General features: G+C 41.2%; 2 protein-coding genes across 8 annotated transcripts in view; both read right to left on the bottom strand.

Annotated features, from left to right (window-relative positions):
• SPAG1 (sperm associated antigen 1) overlaps window positions 1-6861 on the bottom strand; it is a 38508-nt gene extending 31647 nt beyond the window's left edge. Inside the window, exons 1-4 of one of the 3 annotated variants that reach the window (XM_005499481.3) lie at window positions 6750-6861; window positions 5201-5342; window positions 4461-4620; window positions 3962-4081 (exon numbers count right to left, since the gene is read on the bottom strand). In XM_005499481.3, the coding sequence (XP_005499538.2) occupies window positions 3962-4081; window positions 4461-4620; window positions 5201-5340 (420 nt within the window). In that variant the 5' untranslated portion in view covers window positions 5341-5342; window positions 6750-6861. The remainder of the gene's footprint in view (window positions 1-3961; window positions 4082-4460; window positions 4621-5200; window positions 5343-6749) is intronic. The other 2 variants (XM_065054095.1, XM_065054096.1) reach the window with 2 other exon arrangements.
• Window positions 6862-7337: 476 nt separating this feature from the next.
• POLR2K (RNA polymerase II, I and III subunit K) lies at window positions 7338-12471 on the bottom strand. 5 transcript variants are annotated; one of them, XM_065054116.1, is made up of 4 exons: window positions 12306-12471; window positions 9742-9805; window positions 8874-8966; window positions 7338-8444 (listed from the first exon to the last, which is right to left on the bottom strand). In XM_065054116.1, exons 2-4 carry the CDS (start codon window positions 9800-9802, stop codon window positions 8422-8424), a joined length of 177 nt encoding a protein of 58 aa, XP_064910188.1. In that variant the 5' UTR covers window positions 9803-9805; window positions 12306-12471; the 3' UTR covers window positions 7338-8421. The 5 variants fall into 5 exon arrangements, with proteins under 5 accessions (XP_064910188.1, XP_064910191.1, XP_064910189.1 ...); XM_065054119.1 differs by having other exon boundaries at window positions 12296-12382; XM_065054117.1 differs by having other exon boundaries at window positions 12316-12375.
• Between the last annotated feature and the right edge of the window lie 2092 nt (window positions 12472-14563).

Genomic DNA, 14563 nt, shown 5'->3' with positions numbered 1-14563 from the left:
ACATAAAACTTGGAATGTATGGTGCATGCCCTGGACTGTAGCATGAGGAGTTATCTCAAGACAGAAATATTTCTGGAAAAACATGAGGAAACTGTGTTTGGCAAAGGAACTTAAGTCTGCTGAAATCCCATCCATACAGTTTTTTGGAAATTAGTATCTCTAAACCTATGCTTTAGTTCTGTCCTAGAAAAAGTTAGGCAGCAAAAACAATAATTAAGCACTGTGGACAGTTAGAAACAGAAATAGTCAAGTGGCCTCTCCTGCCCTCTTTTATTTTGCAGTATAGATATACCCTTGAAATCTAGGGCTGTGTGAAAAACAGCTGTGTACGACAGAAACTTACATATTGCGTTAAAGAGGGAAATACTGCATAAAGTTCACTCTTTATGTCCTCATTTTTGTAAAATCTTCCACATGACTTCACATCAACAAGAAAACACCATACAGAGTTACAAGCTATTTGCAGTGAATTAAACGTATAACTACATTTAGTATCAGCAAGAAAATCAGGTTACAGACACAACAAGATGCTTCCATTTAACCAACTCATACTCATTGGTGCAATCCACTGGTTTAGGGTCAATAAGGACTTCCAGAATTGGCTTAATCAAAGATACTGAACTTTTTATGCATTGGATCAGATGAACAGTCTCAAATCAAATAACAACATAAAATCATGGAAGGGTTGGTTAATTTCTTTCTAGCAGAGAGGAGAAATTTATCATGCCAACTTTATTCTTGATACATCACAAAATTATGTGATGCCAGTGTAAAAATAATTAGTCCTAACTGATTAGCAAAACATGTTTAAATATTATAAGATTACACATAGCTTTATCAGCAAGAAAGAAAATTTTAAAAAATTATTAAACCCTATTTTGGTGAGATTTCATATAACAGGTGTAGGTTTAGTGTATACAGTAGAAACAGCTTCTTTTTATTCAACAGTGATCTAGTAGTGGTGTAACCACACTGCTACATACAAAAATTGAATTCTAAAACTCAGTTTCAGGCTTCCCTTCTCTCTTTCAGGACACGTTACAATTACTTCAGAGTCTGTCTGATTGGACGAAAGGAATGGAAATCATTTACCGCAGATAAGGCATAAAGCTGTATCTAGGTTTCTTGTGTAATAATCCTAACACCTAAGCCTTTTATGGAGAATAAAAATTTGACCTGAAGACTGTTGCACTGTTTAAATCAGGAGAAGAAAAATCTGAACAAATATTTTATCTGTGAATAGAGAACACAGGCTCTTCAGTAAAACTGCATATCCTAGATTTCAAACCACTTTCCACCATTTTATGACTATATTTGAATTTGGATTCACTGGGTTCACATGATATTTTATTTACTATTTTCTCTTCTAGGAAACATTTATACAAGACATAAATCAAGAGTAAATCTACAGTAGCATTCTTCGTCTCAGCAAAACAAGATAGTCAAGAGGAACATACATTACAAAATGTGAAAGAGGACAGATTAATGACAGCCAAACAAACCAAACCCAAAACATACACAAAAGTACACCTTAGTCTCAATATTAACCACTTGTTTAGCATGAGACTGGAATTCCCAGTCTCTTTGTATAGGACATAATGGATAGTGCCTAGTTATCCCAAATGTCTTGGTCCAATGTCTAAGTACCAGCTGACAAAAAGTAGTTTCTGACAACACAGGAACACAAATCAGGCATTTACTAATACATACTTATCCCAATAAAATGTCAAATTAACAATTAATAAGAAATATCACATGACCTGTAAGGATCCTTTAATAACATTTCTCACTTCCCAAAAGAAAAATCCTTCAGTGAATTTGTTGCAAGAGTGTCCCAGAATTCAAAAGAAAACAGTGGGAATCAGCCTGAAGCCATCCGTGGTAACATCTGACAATTCAAAAAAATCCCGTCCCACACCTACTTTTCTGCCAGTCCCTCCACAATAGCACTGAATTTAGTAAGAAAAGCTGATGACAGACAAAACAGATTTCAGGAAGATAAATACATGGGGAAAAAAAAAAAAAAAAAAAAATCAGGAAACTAGTACCTAGGGGAAAAAAAAAATGAAATATTTCTTCTGTAGTTCTGAAAATTTGTTAAGTATGCTTTACGGCTAAAGTTGAAATACCAACTCAAGGTATATAAAAAGGGGAATCAAAGGCTACATATACACCAGTGCAACCCAATATAGAGGTGGCTATACAGTGAAGCAGTTGGTGCAAAGTGCCCAAGATCCACTTTGTTTGTGTTTCAGGGTATTTATTTTGGACTAGCTCCTGTCTGGTCTCATGGAACAAAAGCCTCCTGGCAGCTGGAGAAAATCTCCTGGCAGTTTCATCCAACAGGAACCTAATTAATATGCTTAAACACCACTTTGAAATGTGAGTCAAAGAACATAAAAGGGTGTTTAAGGAGATTTGTTCCAAAAATGAATTACTGATCAGGACTAAAACATTTTTACAAGACACATGCTGCTGTTAGGTTGGTGCAAAAGTCACTGCAGTTTTGGACCATGATTTTTAAGTCATTATAACTAGGTTCAAACACATTTTTATTAATCAAAATAGGAACCACTACAATCAACACATTTTTGCCAATGAGCAGTAAGTTTGTTTATTCCTGTAGCGTAAAAATCTGTGCTTCGGGATTCGACAAACTCCTGGAAAGCATTTTCTGCATCCTGCTGGTTGTGGAAGCGTTTTCCCTGCATAAAGTTGTCGAGATGCTTGAAGAAGTGGTAGTAGGTTGGCAAAAGGTCTGGTGAATACAGCGGATGAGGCAAAACCTCATAGCCCAATTCGTTCAACTTTTGAAGTGCTGGTTGTGCAACATGTGGTCGGGTGTTATCATGGAGAAGAATTGGGCCCTTTCTGTTGACCAACTCTGGCTGCAGGCGTTGCAGGTTTCGGTGCATCTCATCGATTTGCTGAGCATACTTCTCAGAAGTAATAGTTTCGCTGGGATTCAGAAAGCTGTGGTGGATCAGACCGGCAGCAGACCACCAAACAGTGACCATGACCTTTTTTTGGTGCAAGTTTGGCTCTGGGAAGTGCTTTGGAGGTTCTTCTCTGTCCAACCACTGAGCTGGTCGTCGCCGGTTGTCATATAAAATCCACTTTTCATCGCAAGTCACAATCCGATCGAGAAATGGTTCATTGTTGTTGCGTAGAATAAGGGAAGAGGACACTTCAAAACGATGATTTTTTTGATTTTCGGTCAGCTCATGAGGCACCCACTTAGGGAGCTTTTTCACCTTTCCAATTTGCTTCAAATGCCGAACAACCGTAGAATGGTTGACGTTGAGTTCTTCAGCAACTTCTCGTGTAGTTGTAAGAGGATCAGCTTCAATGATTGCTCTCAACTGGTCATTGTCAACTTCGGATGGCCGGCCACTACGCTCCTCATCTTCAAGGCTCTCGTCTCCTTTGCGAAACTTCTTGAACCACCACTGCACTGTACGTTCATTAGCAGTTCCTGGGCCAAATACACTGTTGATCTTGCGAGTTGTCTCCGCTGCTTTATGACCCATTTTGAACTCGAATAAGAAAATCGCTCGAATTTGCTTTTTGTCTAACATCATTTCCATACTCTAAAATAAATATAAATGGCAAGTAATAAATCAGTAGCAAAAAAACATAAAGCGAGAAAAGCACATTAAAATGAGGTATAACATAACCACATTTATTTAAAAATGTATTCCAATACCAAACGGCAAATTTCAACAACGCAAAAACCTCAATTCCTTTTGCACCAACCTAATACTAAGAAGGCACTTTTGTTTAAGCATTGGTCTCTTGCAATGGAACTTAAAGGTTAACAAAATTAATCTGGTTAACAAAATTAATCTGGTTAACAAAATACATCTAGTAAGAAAGGCTTAATGACTAGAAGTTTGTACACATAAAATTTCCTGGTTTTAGAAAGACATACAATTAACATACATTAGAAAACTGGAGGTACCTGATTAGCCGAAAGACAGCTGCTGGAACAACGAATAGGAGGCAAGTTATCTTGTCGTTCATGCAGTGTTCCTGGGAACTGTGGTTTCTTATCATCTTCATTCATTTCTGTCACCCAGCTCTAAAAATAAACAAACAACATATCTGTACCTTAAAGCAGCAGGGAAGATATACTTCATAGTCTATAATGACCCTAACAACTATCCTTATGATGCACTGTTGTTAATGGGGAGGAGCAATTAAGACAAAAAGCAACTGTGCTTTTTTGAATAAGAAGTAATCTACAAAAAAATTCTGTAGAGTTAAAATGTACATTAAAGATTCAGTGACATTAATGCAATAAAATAATAATTAAAAACCCCCAACATAATTATTTGATAATTTCCTCATTTAATCAAATAATTACATCCTACTTATGCACAAGAGAAAGACTGATATATCAAAGTGATTACATTACTGACCGTTATTTATAACTGTAATTTATTACAGTTATACTTTACCATCAGTTCACCATTAATTGTTTCCCATTCTTCAGCTGTGAAATCAGAAGCTGTGGCTGGAGGCTTGTCTTTTCTCAGAGCTCTGCTCCTTGGATCTAAATGCTCAATACGCTTTTCACAAAACAATGTAAGTTCAGGATAACATCCCTCTTCACCAGACCTTTAAAATGCAAAGATATAAAAGTTACGAAAAACTAACTACACTGCACTGTGTCCTCCATATTTCTCTGTATATGCAGTCACCACAGTCACTGCACGGGACTATTTTCCTGTTACAACTGAATTCTACTATCACCTAATAAGGTTTTAATCAGAAAATTCCAGTAAGTTAACCTTCGACCACTTTCCAGTGTACACACACACAGAGTTCAAAATTAACATCACTGTTCTAATTAAAACATGCTCATCATTTTCAGCAAAAGTTAAACAAGCATGGCATCTGAAGTGGCCACAGTCAGGCAAGTTGGCTTCATGACAGAACCGAAAGTCCACTGGCAGCATTTGAGAAAAACTGGCACTGAGTTACTCAAACCTTTTGGATGGTTAAAACAGGAATTGGATTTCTAGCATTATCATTTGGACACTTTTGACATGACTTTGACTTAAACTTTGTATTTTAGTTTTTAAATTAGAAAGTCATAAAGAGATTCAAAACAAATGGAGTATTTAGGTTGGGTTCCTTTGACTTGCATAGAACAAGAATATAATTAGCAATGAAGTTAAAAAAATATAACACATACCTTAATACCCTGAGAATCTTTTCCAAGTGTTTAACATCTGTGCATTTTTCAATGAACTTGTAGTCCAGGTGAGCAATAGGTATTTGGTATGTTTTAGTGGTTCCTTGGTCCAGCAAAAATGGTACTGACTCATCACCCATGACTAAATATCAAAATGAAAAAATGTAGTGATTCTATAGGCATTCAGTTTCATTTTGAAGCAACGCTAATTTAAGGACTAACCCTGTTCATGCTCTGAATTACTACACTGTTACTATGCAAGTGGATCTACTGCCACAAAAGAAAAATGTCACATTTGAAGACCTGATCAAACAAAGTGTTCTTGACAGTAGATTGATGACAGAAGTACAGTTATATATGAGATGTTTTGGAAAAATTATTGGAAAAATTATATGCAAAATTCTAGTGCTTCTGCAAGGCAGAACAAGTCAGAAAGACTGTTTAAAGAAAAACTACCTTTTTTTTGCCTGCCACATTCTCTGTTTTTCTTTAAACATAATACAGTATTACCTATTTTAAGCAAGCATGGTGGGGATGATGGAGAAGATGGCACAGGGCCCTCAGGTCCCTTCAAAGGGATGACGTTAACCAATTCAGTGTATCTAATGAAATGATAACCTTTGCCTTCTCTGTAACCAAAATAAAGCCAAATGTTTGTCTTTCCTTACTAATTGCATTTTCTGGGCCTCTGATTATATTACTGTACTAATCTGGATATTTTCCAGTAAGGCTGTAACTGATGAAGAGGGGTGTTCAAACTGAACACTTCCAGTCTCCCTGTACCTTTCATCTACTTATCTGCATCTTTTTCTGTTTTGATTCCAAGCTTTATGGAGCAGAAATTCCCCATGTTATATAGTGTTTAAAGCAATCAGTTATGGACATAAATCCAATTATAATGTCTAGTATAATTACACTATTAATTTGTAGTTGCACAAAAATGTTTACAAAACAGTACCAGTTAAATAATAACTGGTCATAATTAGGTACTGCATAAAGACAGGATTCTGCCCCAAGAATTCACAGCTTCAGTACACGAAAAAGAACAACATGCATGGGAGAGACAGACGAATACAGGAGATAATTAGACAGGAGCAGAACGGCACCATTTTCTCCCGTTTCAGTATTTCAATAAACGTTAGGGACAGGGAGTTCCTGCGGGTGCCCGCGCAGCTCCGGGCGGTAACGGACACCCCTGTTTCCAGCCCCGCGCTCCTCTCCTCCGGGCCGCTCCCGCGGCCCCTGCCCAGCGGCCGCTGACAGCACAACCTTCACCCCCCGGACTCAGGAATTTACCTCAAATCCCACACCAAAGGCCCCCCCCACATGACGGCCGGAGCCCGGGCAGCGCGGCCAACCCGCCCCTAGCAACCATTGCTATGTACAACATGGCGGCTCGCAGGGACGCGCCCCATCCCCCGGCAGGGAAGCGGGAACGACGGTGCGGAGACGGGGCTGCCCCCGCAGTTATGCCCTTGTGAGGCTCCCATAGAGCTCCTCCGTGCTTCAGCAGCGGCACTGGCGCCGTGAGGCGGACTGCAGCACCCACCTGCCCGCTACCGCGCTGCCTCCGAGAGACCGACACGACCCAGCCCTCGCCTCACCCGGTGACGCCCGCCTCCCTCTCGCCTCCACGCATGCGCAGACGCGCCGTGGCGGCGGTCGCGCTTCGCGCCCCTTTCTCCGCCGGGCGGGAGTGGGGCTGAGGCGAGCGGCGGCACGGGGCAGCGCGGCGCTCCCCGCCTCGGGCTTAGGGGCAGGAATACAACACTTGTGGGTTCAGCTCTAGTAAAACAGCACCTGTTTGATTTCAATGTGGTATTTTATTTAGCTTAGAACAGCCAGCCCCCCTCGAAACACCGGTCTCCCCAGATGCCTCCACCACTATTGCCTGTTAGCCATACAGTCCCCCGGCACAGTCTTCACAGCAGGTCTGCATCCCTTTGTGATGGCAGCATAGGCTCTTTGCAACCTGTGCACAGCCCAGCCAAACCCGTCCCTCCCCTCCAGCTGTCTGGTACTGCCCTTGTGAGGGGCAGCTCCTGCACCCACCCTCTGAGCAGCCACCTCAACAGCTGTGCATGCATAAGGTGCACCCTGCCCAGGCCAATTTGTGAACAAACTGATGGAAACGGTGTAGTAAAAATGTCATCATTTATACCCAAGGGTATCTGGGTCCAAGGAAAAAAATCTAGATAAGAAATGTCTTTACAGCCAAGATCAGATACATGAGACAGCTCCACAACAAAACCTGAAGAATGTTTTTATCCCCTAAAACAAGCCACTGAAGTGCATTTGTAAGTCAGTAGATGGTCATGCAGTCTCTAACAAAGATGCCTTACTATAGTGATACATTATTAATCACGTAATGAGCACCATCAAAACTGAGATTTGGAAGCACTAAAGTAGACTAAAACAGCATCAGACACATTTTGTAGTACACTTCATGGATAAGGCTATTTTAGCATTACTCAACACACATTTCAAAAGGGCAGATGGAGAAGATTTGGCTCATCAATACAGAACAACCACTTTGATCTTCTTATTACAGACCCCTCACAAATCATCTGAAAAGCAAAGCGTTATTTTAATATTGGGACACTACCCAAATCTTTACAGTACAGACCTAATTATTTCCTTGAGTATAACCAAGCCAAGAAGCACTTTGGGAATATCTGTTTACACATGGTTTCTTAATTTTTACCTTGCCTCCCTCCCCTCTTTTTTTTCCAAGATTATGATGATTTTTTGACACCTCTTCCACAACTGAATTGGGTACTCTCAAGTCCTTTGAGAATTGCTCTTTTGAAATCCCGATCTGTGTTTCAGGACCTAGCTTTGTGTAGTCTTCTATTTATTTTCAGTGGAATTTATTCAAACCACAGGTGTTTTATGCAGTTCACAGGAATCCAAAGAACACTTAAAAGTTAAAATGCAAATAAAGTTTATATGAGAGTAGCGAAAACAAGATTAATTCAAAAAGAATACAATACCACGGAGCTTAAAAAACCCCACTACATACTTTGACTACAATTTAAATGACAGCTTTAGAAATCTATTGCTGGAAGATAGTAAAAACAAAACTTAGTATCACAGTAAACTTTAATTTTTCCATATCTTAAAACACAAATAAAAGTACATTTGTACACCAATGGATTTACACAGCAAAGTTATCAGAAAGATGAAACTGCAGCATAAAGTCACTCTATCTTCAGCAGAAATCACCGAGCATCAAAAACCACCACTGGAATAGTGGAGTTAAAGAAAAAAATCTGTTGTGGTTGAAAAAAGATTAGGGAGAAGAAACATGATGGGTAGGAGGGGAACAAAAGAGACTGCCTAAATCTGAAGTCACAACTAACTACATAAAAGCATTTCTAAACTCCTCTTTAATTAACCCCACAACACTTTCCTTTTATTAAAATGCTGACTAATATCAACCATTCACAGTATGTTACCCAGAGGACACTATCACAGCTTATTATATTTTACATAGAAATTGGATTATCATTTACACTGCAGAGACTCCCTATAGCACTTTGCTCTACTGTATTGATTTCTGGTCTTCAAGGACTTTTACATAATTACACAAATCCTCCATTCTGCTTCGCTTATAGACCTCATTTCCATCCACAACTTCCCAAAAGCATCCAGTGCACATGTAAAAGGATACATCTCTTTGTCCTTTTCTTGTACATTATTCTGTAGCCACATTCTCTGCATCTGATAGGATCTCTTGCCTTTATTTCATTTTCTGTATGACATTCTGATGTGATGAAGGAAGAGAAAGGGTAAACAAAACCAGCATTGTTAATGCATAGAGAACTTTCAAAAGTCATAATAGTCAAATACCTATTTGTGGCAAATAAAGCATGATAAAAAAATAATTGTAATGAATTTGTACCAAGAGCTGAATGATTATCAAGATACTGTGCAAAAAAAAAAAAAAAAACAACTTAATTTATATTAAAATCAAAGATGATCTTGCTAAAAATCACCAAATTATGACTGCACAGAATACATTCCACCCTTGATAAAACCAGTCAGCTAACAAAAACTTCAGCTCAGCTCCCCAAGGCCCCAAGATTATTTTCTTAAAAGTCAAAATATCTCAGATATTCCTGAAGCAATTACTCAAAACCACCAACTTTCAAGTTGTTGACTTATTTATAGGGAAGAGAGAACCTGACTGCTGCACTTCAATAAAAGTTGCGTGACCACACAGCATTTATGAAAAAACCCTCTCCAAGATGCACAAAACAGAAGGTCTAGTATCTGCATCACAAGCAAACACTTAGAGAAATTGTCCTCCGGAGATGTAGGACCTCCACACAGCAATACAAGCTCTAGTGAATTACTTCCAACGTCGCTATCCATATATACCCCATATATGTGTTACTATCAGCATGTAAATCTTCAAAGAACACACTGCAAATATTTTACTTATGTACTCTTCAGTATAAAAATTACGCATTCTTCATTATTAAAATATCAAATCTTCAGGAATAAGTAAAAAAAATTCACTGATGACTTTTCTTTACCTCCACAAATGTAAATCATTGGCTGCTGCTTTGGAGGCTGAACATCCTTCTGTGAATCCATGTTCTAAATAAAAAACACACAACATAACTGTTTGGTTTTTTACTTTTTTTTTTTTCTTTTCCCCAAGGTATGCACAGTCACTTCAATATCTCAATCTACAGCTAACAGAAGATGAAGACTTCCTTAAGAGTAAAACCAAACAAATTCCACCCATCCCTTACATTCTGTGATCCTGTGAATAATTCAGGTTGGAAGAGACTTCAGAAAGTAATCTAGTTCAACTTCTCAAAGCAGAGTAACGTCAAGCTTCTCAGAGCCTTACCAATCTGGTACTGAAAACCTCCAAGTATGGAGAGGGCACAATGTTTTCTAGAAAGCAGGGTTTTAAACATTAAAGCTCAATGAAAAATATTTTCTTTTGTCCCTTCTGCCAGAGGTAAGAATTTCCTTGCTGGCAAAAACAGTGTTATCACAAATAAGATAAGCCTTGTAATATTTTTTCCGTTTCAACACTAGTTAACTAATCTACCTTTTCATTGATCTAATGGATTAGAAATCTTGGGAACAGACTGTAGGTAGAACAGTAAAACAAATTAACAACAAAACCCAAACAAACTGAACAAAAAAACCCCACAAACAAATGAACAAACAAAATGCAAACAAAATGAGAGGCCAGAAAGAAGAAATTCCACCCTCAAAATCCTAACATGGGTGTACATTATTACCAAAATGATTAAGAGTTCAACAACTCACTGTTACTCTTCAAATACCCCTTAATGCCCTATAAATGGTTTTGAATTTTCCAAGTTATTTGGAGACAAGTATTCATTCATAGTATCAGGCAAAATAGTTACATATACTCCTCAAACATTCTACCAACCTTTAAGTAATCCTATCCTAGCATATAAATATGGTTGCAACCATAAACTTTAAGGTTGTTGCTGTAACCACCAGAGAGACAGTAAACACTTTTACCCCCACTCAGTGCAAGTCTAGACTAGAAGATGATTTTTTAGGTGGCTGTTTTCTCTGTCGCTGTTCTTCCTGACACAGAAGACAAGAATTCCTAACTCTTATGCCAGTGAGTAGCTTTTATGATGCTTCTTTATGAGCATGACTCTTATATGCTCTTGCTTAATATTATGGTAAATTTTGTTTAATGGAGTCTGATCAGCACTTGACAAACCACCTTATTAAAACCCCATTATGCTACTCCATTTGAGAGAACTGGAGACCATTAAACTCCATAACTTTCAAGTAAGGTTTTGCTCTACCATTGCCATAGTGGCACCTTAATCCATATGTGTTATAGTCTTTTTGTGCCAGTACATTATAGTAAGATATAAGCAGTCATCTCTTAGTGCTTGAAAGCAGTAGCATCTTCTAAAACACAGTGCTGAACTAAGGAGGACAACAGTTACAATAACTTGAGTTGGTGCTGCTCATGCAGCAAAATAACACTGCTGCCAAGTATTCTGCAGGGAGGTACCACGGCTTAGCCAGGCTTCATGTGCCCTGCAGCTGTTAAGAGCTGCCACGCTGACATGGCCACAAGGTGCAGAGATGCACCCGTGGGCACCAGGGTGCAACTGTCACCTACCGTGAAGACCACACAGCGGCCACACTACCGGTGCCGAGAGGACGCCACAAGTACTTGTAAGAAAGACACCCCCATTCCATCACACCCCCCGCTAAGAGCTTGTGAAGGAGGAGGACAGGCAGCCTTCCTCACAGTCCTCCAGCCCTGCAGCCTCAGGCACCTCAACCCACCCCAGTTCTGCACGGAGGCCTCTCCCAACATCCCACAGGGCTTTTACACAGAATGTTAGGGATTGGAAGGACCTCGAAAGATCATCTAGTCCAATCCACCTGCCGGAGCAGGAACACTTAGATGAGGTTACACAGGAGTGTGTCCAGGCAGGTTTTGAATGTGTCCAGAGAAGGAGACTCCACAACCTCCCCGGGCAGCCTGTTCCAGTGCTCTGTTACCCTCACTGTGACAAAGTTTCTTCTCAAATGTAAGTGGAACCTCCTGTGTTCCAGTTCATACCCACTGTCCCTTGTCCTACCATTGGTTGTCACCGAGAAGAGCCTGGCTCCAAACTCCTGACACTCACCCTTTATATGTTTCTAAACATTAATGAGGTCACCCCTCAGTCTCCTCTTCTCCAGGCTAAAGAGACCCAGCTCCCTCAGCCTTTCCTCATAAGGGAGATGCTCCACTCCTTTAATCACCTTTGTTGCCCTGTGCTGGACTCTCTCCAGCAGTTCCCTGTCCTTCTTGAACTGAGGGGCCCAGAACTGGACACAATATTCCAGATGTGGTCTCACCAGGGCAGAGCAGAGGGGAAGGAGAACCTCTCTCAACCTGCTAACCACCCCCCTTCTAATACACCCCAGGATGCCAGTGGCCTTCCTGGCCACAAGGGCAGGAGGCAAGGAAGCCCGCGAGGCTGGGCTGGGCCTTTCCCTACTCGCCACCGCCACCTCCCGCCGCGACGAGGAGCACCGGGTCCCAACGGAGGAACCCAAACACCCCGGAGAAACCCCGACCCCCGCTCGCCTGCACGAACAACTCCGTCAGCCTCGCGGTCTCCTCAGCGCCGGCTGATGACGACACTGCGGGCGCCGGCGGAGGCGGGGCCTGTGCCGCCGAGCCGAGTCGCGCCCCACGCTCCCTGGTGCCGCGGGAGCCGCGCACATCAGCGGGTGTCGTTATGTCACAGGCCGCGCGAGCCGGCCACGCGCGCCCGGGGGGACCTGCCCGCGAGCCGCGGGAGGCCCGGCTGGTCCCCGTGAGCTGGCCGCCGTCAGCCCCGGCCTCCTTCCCGCTGAGTAATTAAGCTGAGAAAGTACTAAGTACTCTCGGCGTTCGGTACTTTAGGAAAAAGGGCGGGGTATTTGGTGGCATTTCTTCATACATGAGCTTTCCTATGAACAGCAGCGTCGGTTTCCTAAAAAGAAAGCAAAGAGCTGCATGGCGGGATGAAATAGCAACCAACGTACCCGGTGTTTTCATTTGTCGGTACCGGACCCACTGTACGTGCTCGGGGAAAAATAATCCCTGTGCCGGGCCTGATCAAATGGCTGCGGGGTTTCAAACCGCCGAGCCGTTTTACCTCGAAGTCCTTTCCCTTTTCAGAAGCATTTTACCTGAGATCCGTGGATAAAAACCACAGCTTGATATTTTAATCTTGTGGGTGGTGTCATATGCGCCCATATTAAGCCAAACGTACAAGCTGCCATGCTGCATATTTTAACTGTAAAGTTGTATTATGAAAAGTTCAAATGCCGGCAATTCCTGTATATACTGAAATAGCGCGGACGAGATTGGAAACGATGCTGGTTGCTCTCAGTCATGGCGGTGTGAATTTGGCATCTTCGATAGACAGTTTGTAGAATTAGCTAGTTGGGTTTTTTTTTATTCCTGGAAATATATTTAACAAATACCGTGTTTTGTGAATATGCCAATTTAAATGACTTCATCACTCGAGAGGTCTCCCAGTTTAAGGAAAAGTCTTTTCTACTTCTGAATACTGAATAAAAATTGTTTTCTAAGCACCCGAATGCATTTATATGTGTGAGGCACTATCAGCTGTAATTTATTGATGTTATTCTTATAGTAGCAAATCACCTTCATACATGACCTATAGCTTATCTAAAGTAAACTTGAATAATAAATAGTTGCTGTTATCTTAATTTTGTACTTCAGTTAAACGTAATGAAAATACTGTAATGATTTTAGACAGCTCAACTGCTTGTCCATACTGCCGAGGATGAATAAAGTTAAATATAACTTTGTGAGTGCCAGAATAAAGGACAAGCAAGAAAAGCGATATGTGAAAAGGTGAAACTGTTCATCTCCACTCTGATGTCCCGGTGCCGTTACTACCGGCGTCCTCTCCTCCCCCACGGTCGTCTTTGTAGGTGTGGGGTGTACCCAGAGTTTGGAGCAGAGCGGGGGGGAAGCCCGAACCCCGGTAAATGCACACTAAGTAATTACCGTCTCACAAATAAACAAATAAAAACACAACTGACATTATTTCTCCAGACTCGTTTCATATATTCTCGTGTATTCTCTGGAAATATTTAAGATCTGCCTGGACACATTCCTGTGTGATCTGCTCTGGTGAACCTGCTTTAGCAGGTGGACTAGGTGATCTCCAGAGGTCCCTTCCAATCCCCACCATTCTGTGATTCTGTTTGCCCAAACCGATAATTTTAAAAGGACTTGCTAATACAACAGCCATGAAAAAGTAAATTAAAGTTAAGTCTGTGAAAATAAGGTCTCCGCTATTAAGAAAGAAATCATATAATTGCTTGATTACTGACATCCTTTGACTGTTTCCTTGGAAAAATGAGATGTTTTACCAGGTATTAAAGCTTCGGTTACTGGAGCCAGTTTTGATAAAGCCCGCCTCCTTCGAGGGGAGCGCTGAAACAGTGCAGCCGCGTTCTGACGGGCTGAGGAACACCAGCCCGAAAGATGCTCCTCGGGCTTAGGGTGGCAGAAAGGGTTGTGATTATGTGGGGGATCCCCACTGTTCAGCGAAGCGAAACAGCTCTCGGGGAATTGGTAGGAAAACGTGAGGAAGGGCTTTGTGGGCGAGGTGGAGGGATGCGGGGCTATTTGTTAGGGGGAAGGAAATGCGGTCGTAGCCGAGTGCAACGTGAATATGTTGCAGAACTGTTGTACCTCATTTTGTTTAGAAACAATATTCTCAGGTTTTGGTTGGGGTTTTGTTTGGTTGGTTTTGTTTTTGTTTGGGTGGGTTTTTGTTTGTTTTGGGTTTGTGTCGGGTTTTTGTGTTCGTTGCTTTT

Source organism: Columba livia, chromosome 2 (assembly GCF_036013475.1).
Source record: "Columba livia isolate bColLiv1 breed racing homer chromosome 2, bColLiv1.pat.W.v2, whole genome shotgun sequence".
Taxonomy (NCBI): domain Eukaryota; kingdom Metazoa; phylum Chordata; class Aves; order Columbiformes; family Columbidae; genus Columba; species Columba livia.
Note: the sequence above shows the minus strand (reverse complement) of the source record. Positions and strands in the feature narration are given on the sequence as shown.

Coding starts and splice junctions, on each gene's coding strand:
- POLR2K (XM_065054116.1), bottom strand. CDS start 9,802: ATGGATTCACAGAAGGATGTTCAGCCTCCAAAGCAGCAGCCAATGATT. Junction 8,967..9,741: donor AATGATTTACATTTGTGGAG/GTAAAGAAAAGT, acceptor TCATCACATCAG/AATGTCATACAGAAAATGAA. Junction 8,445..8,873: donor CAAGAAAAGGACAAAGAGAT/GTATCCTTTTAC, acceptor CCACTATTCCAG/TGGTGGTTTTTGATGCTCGG.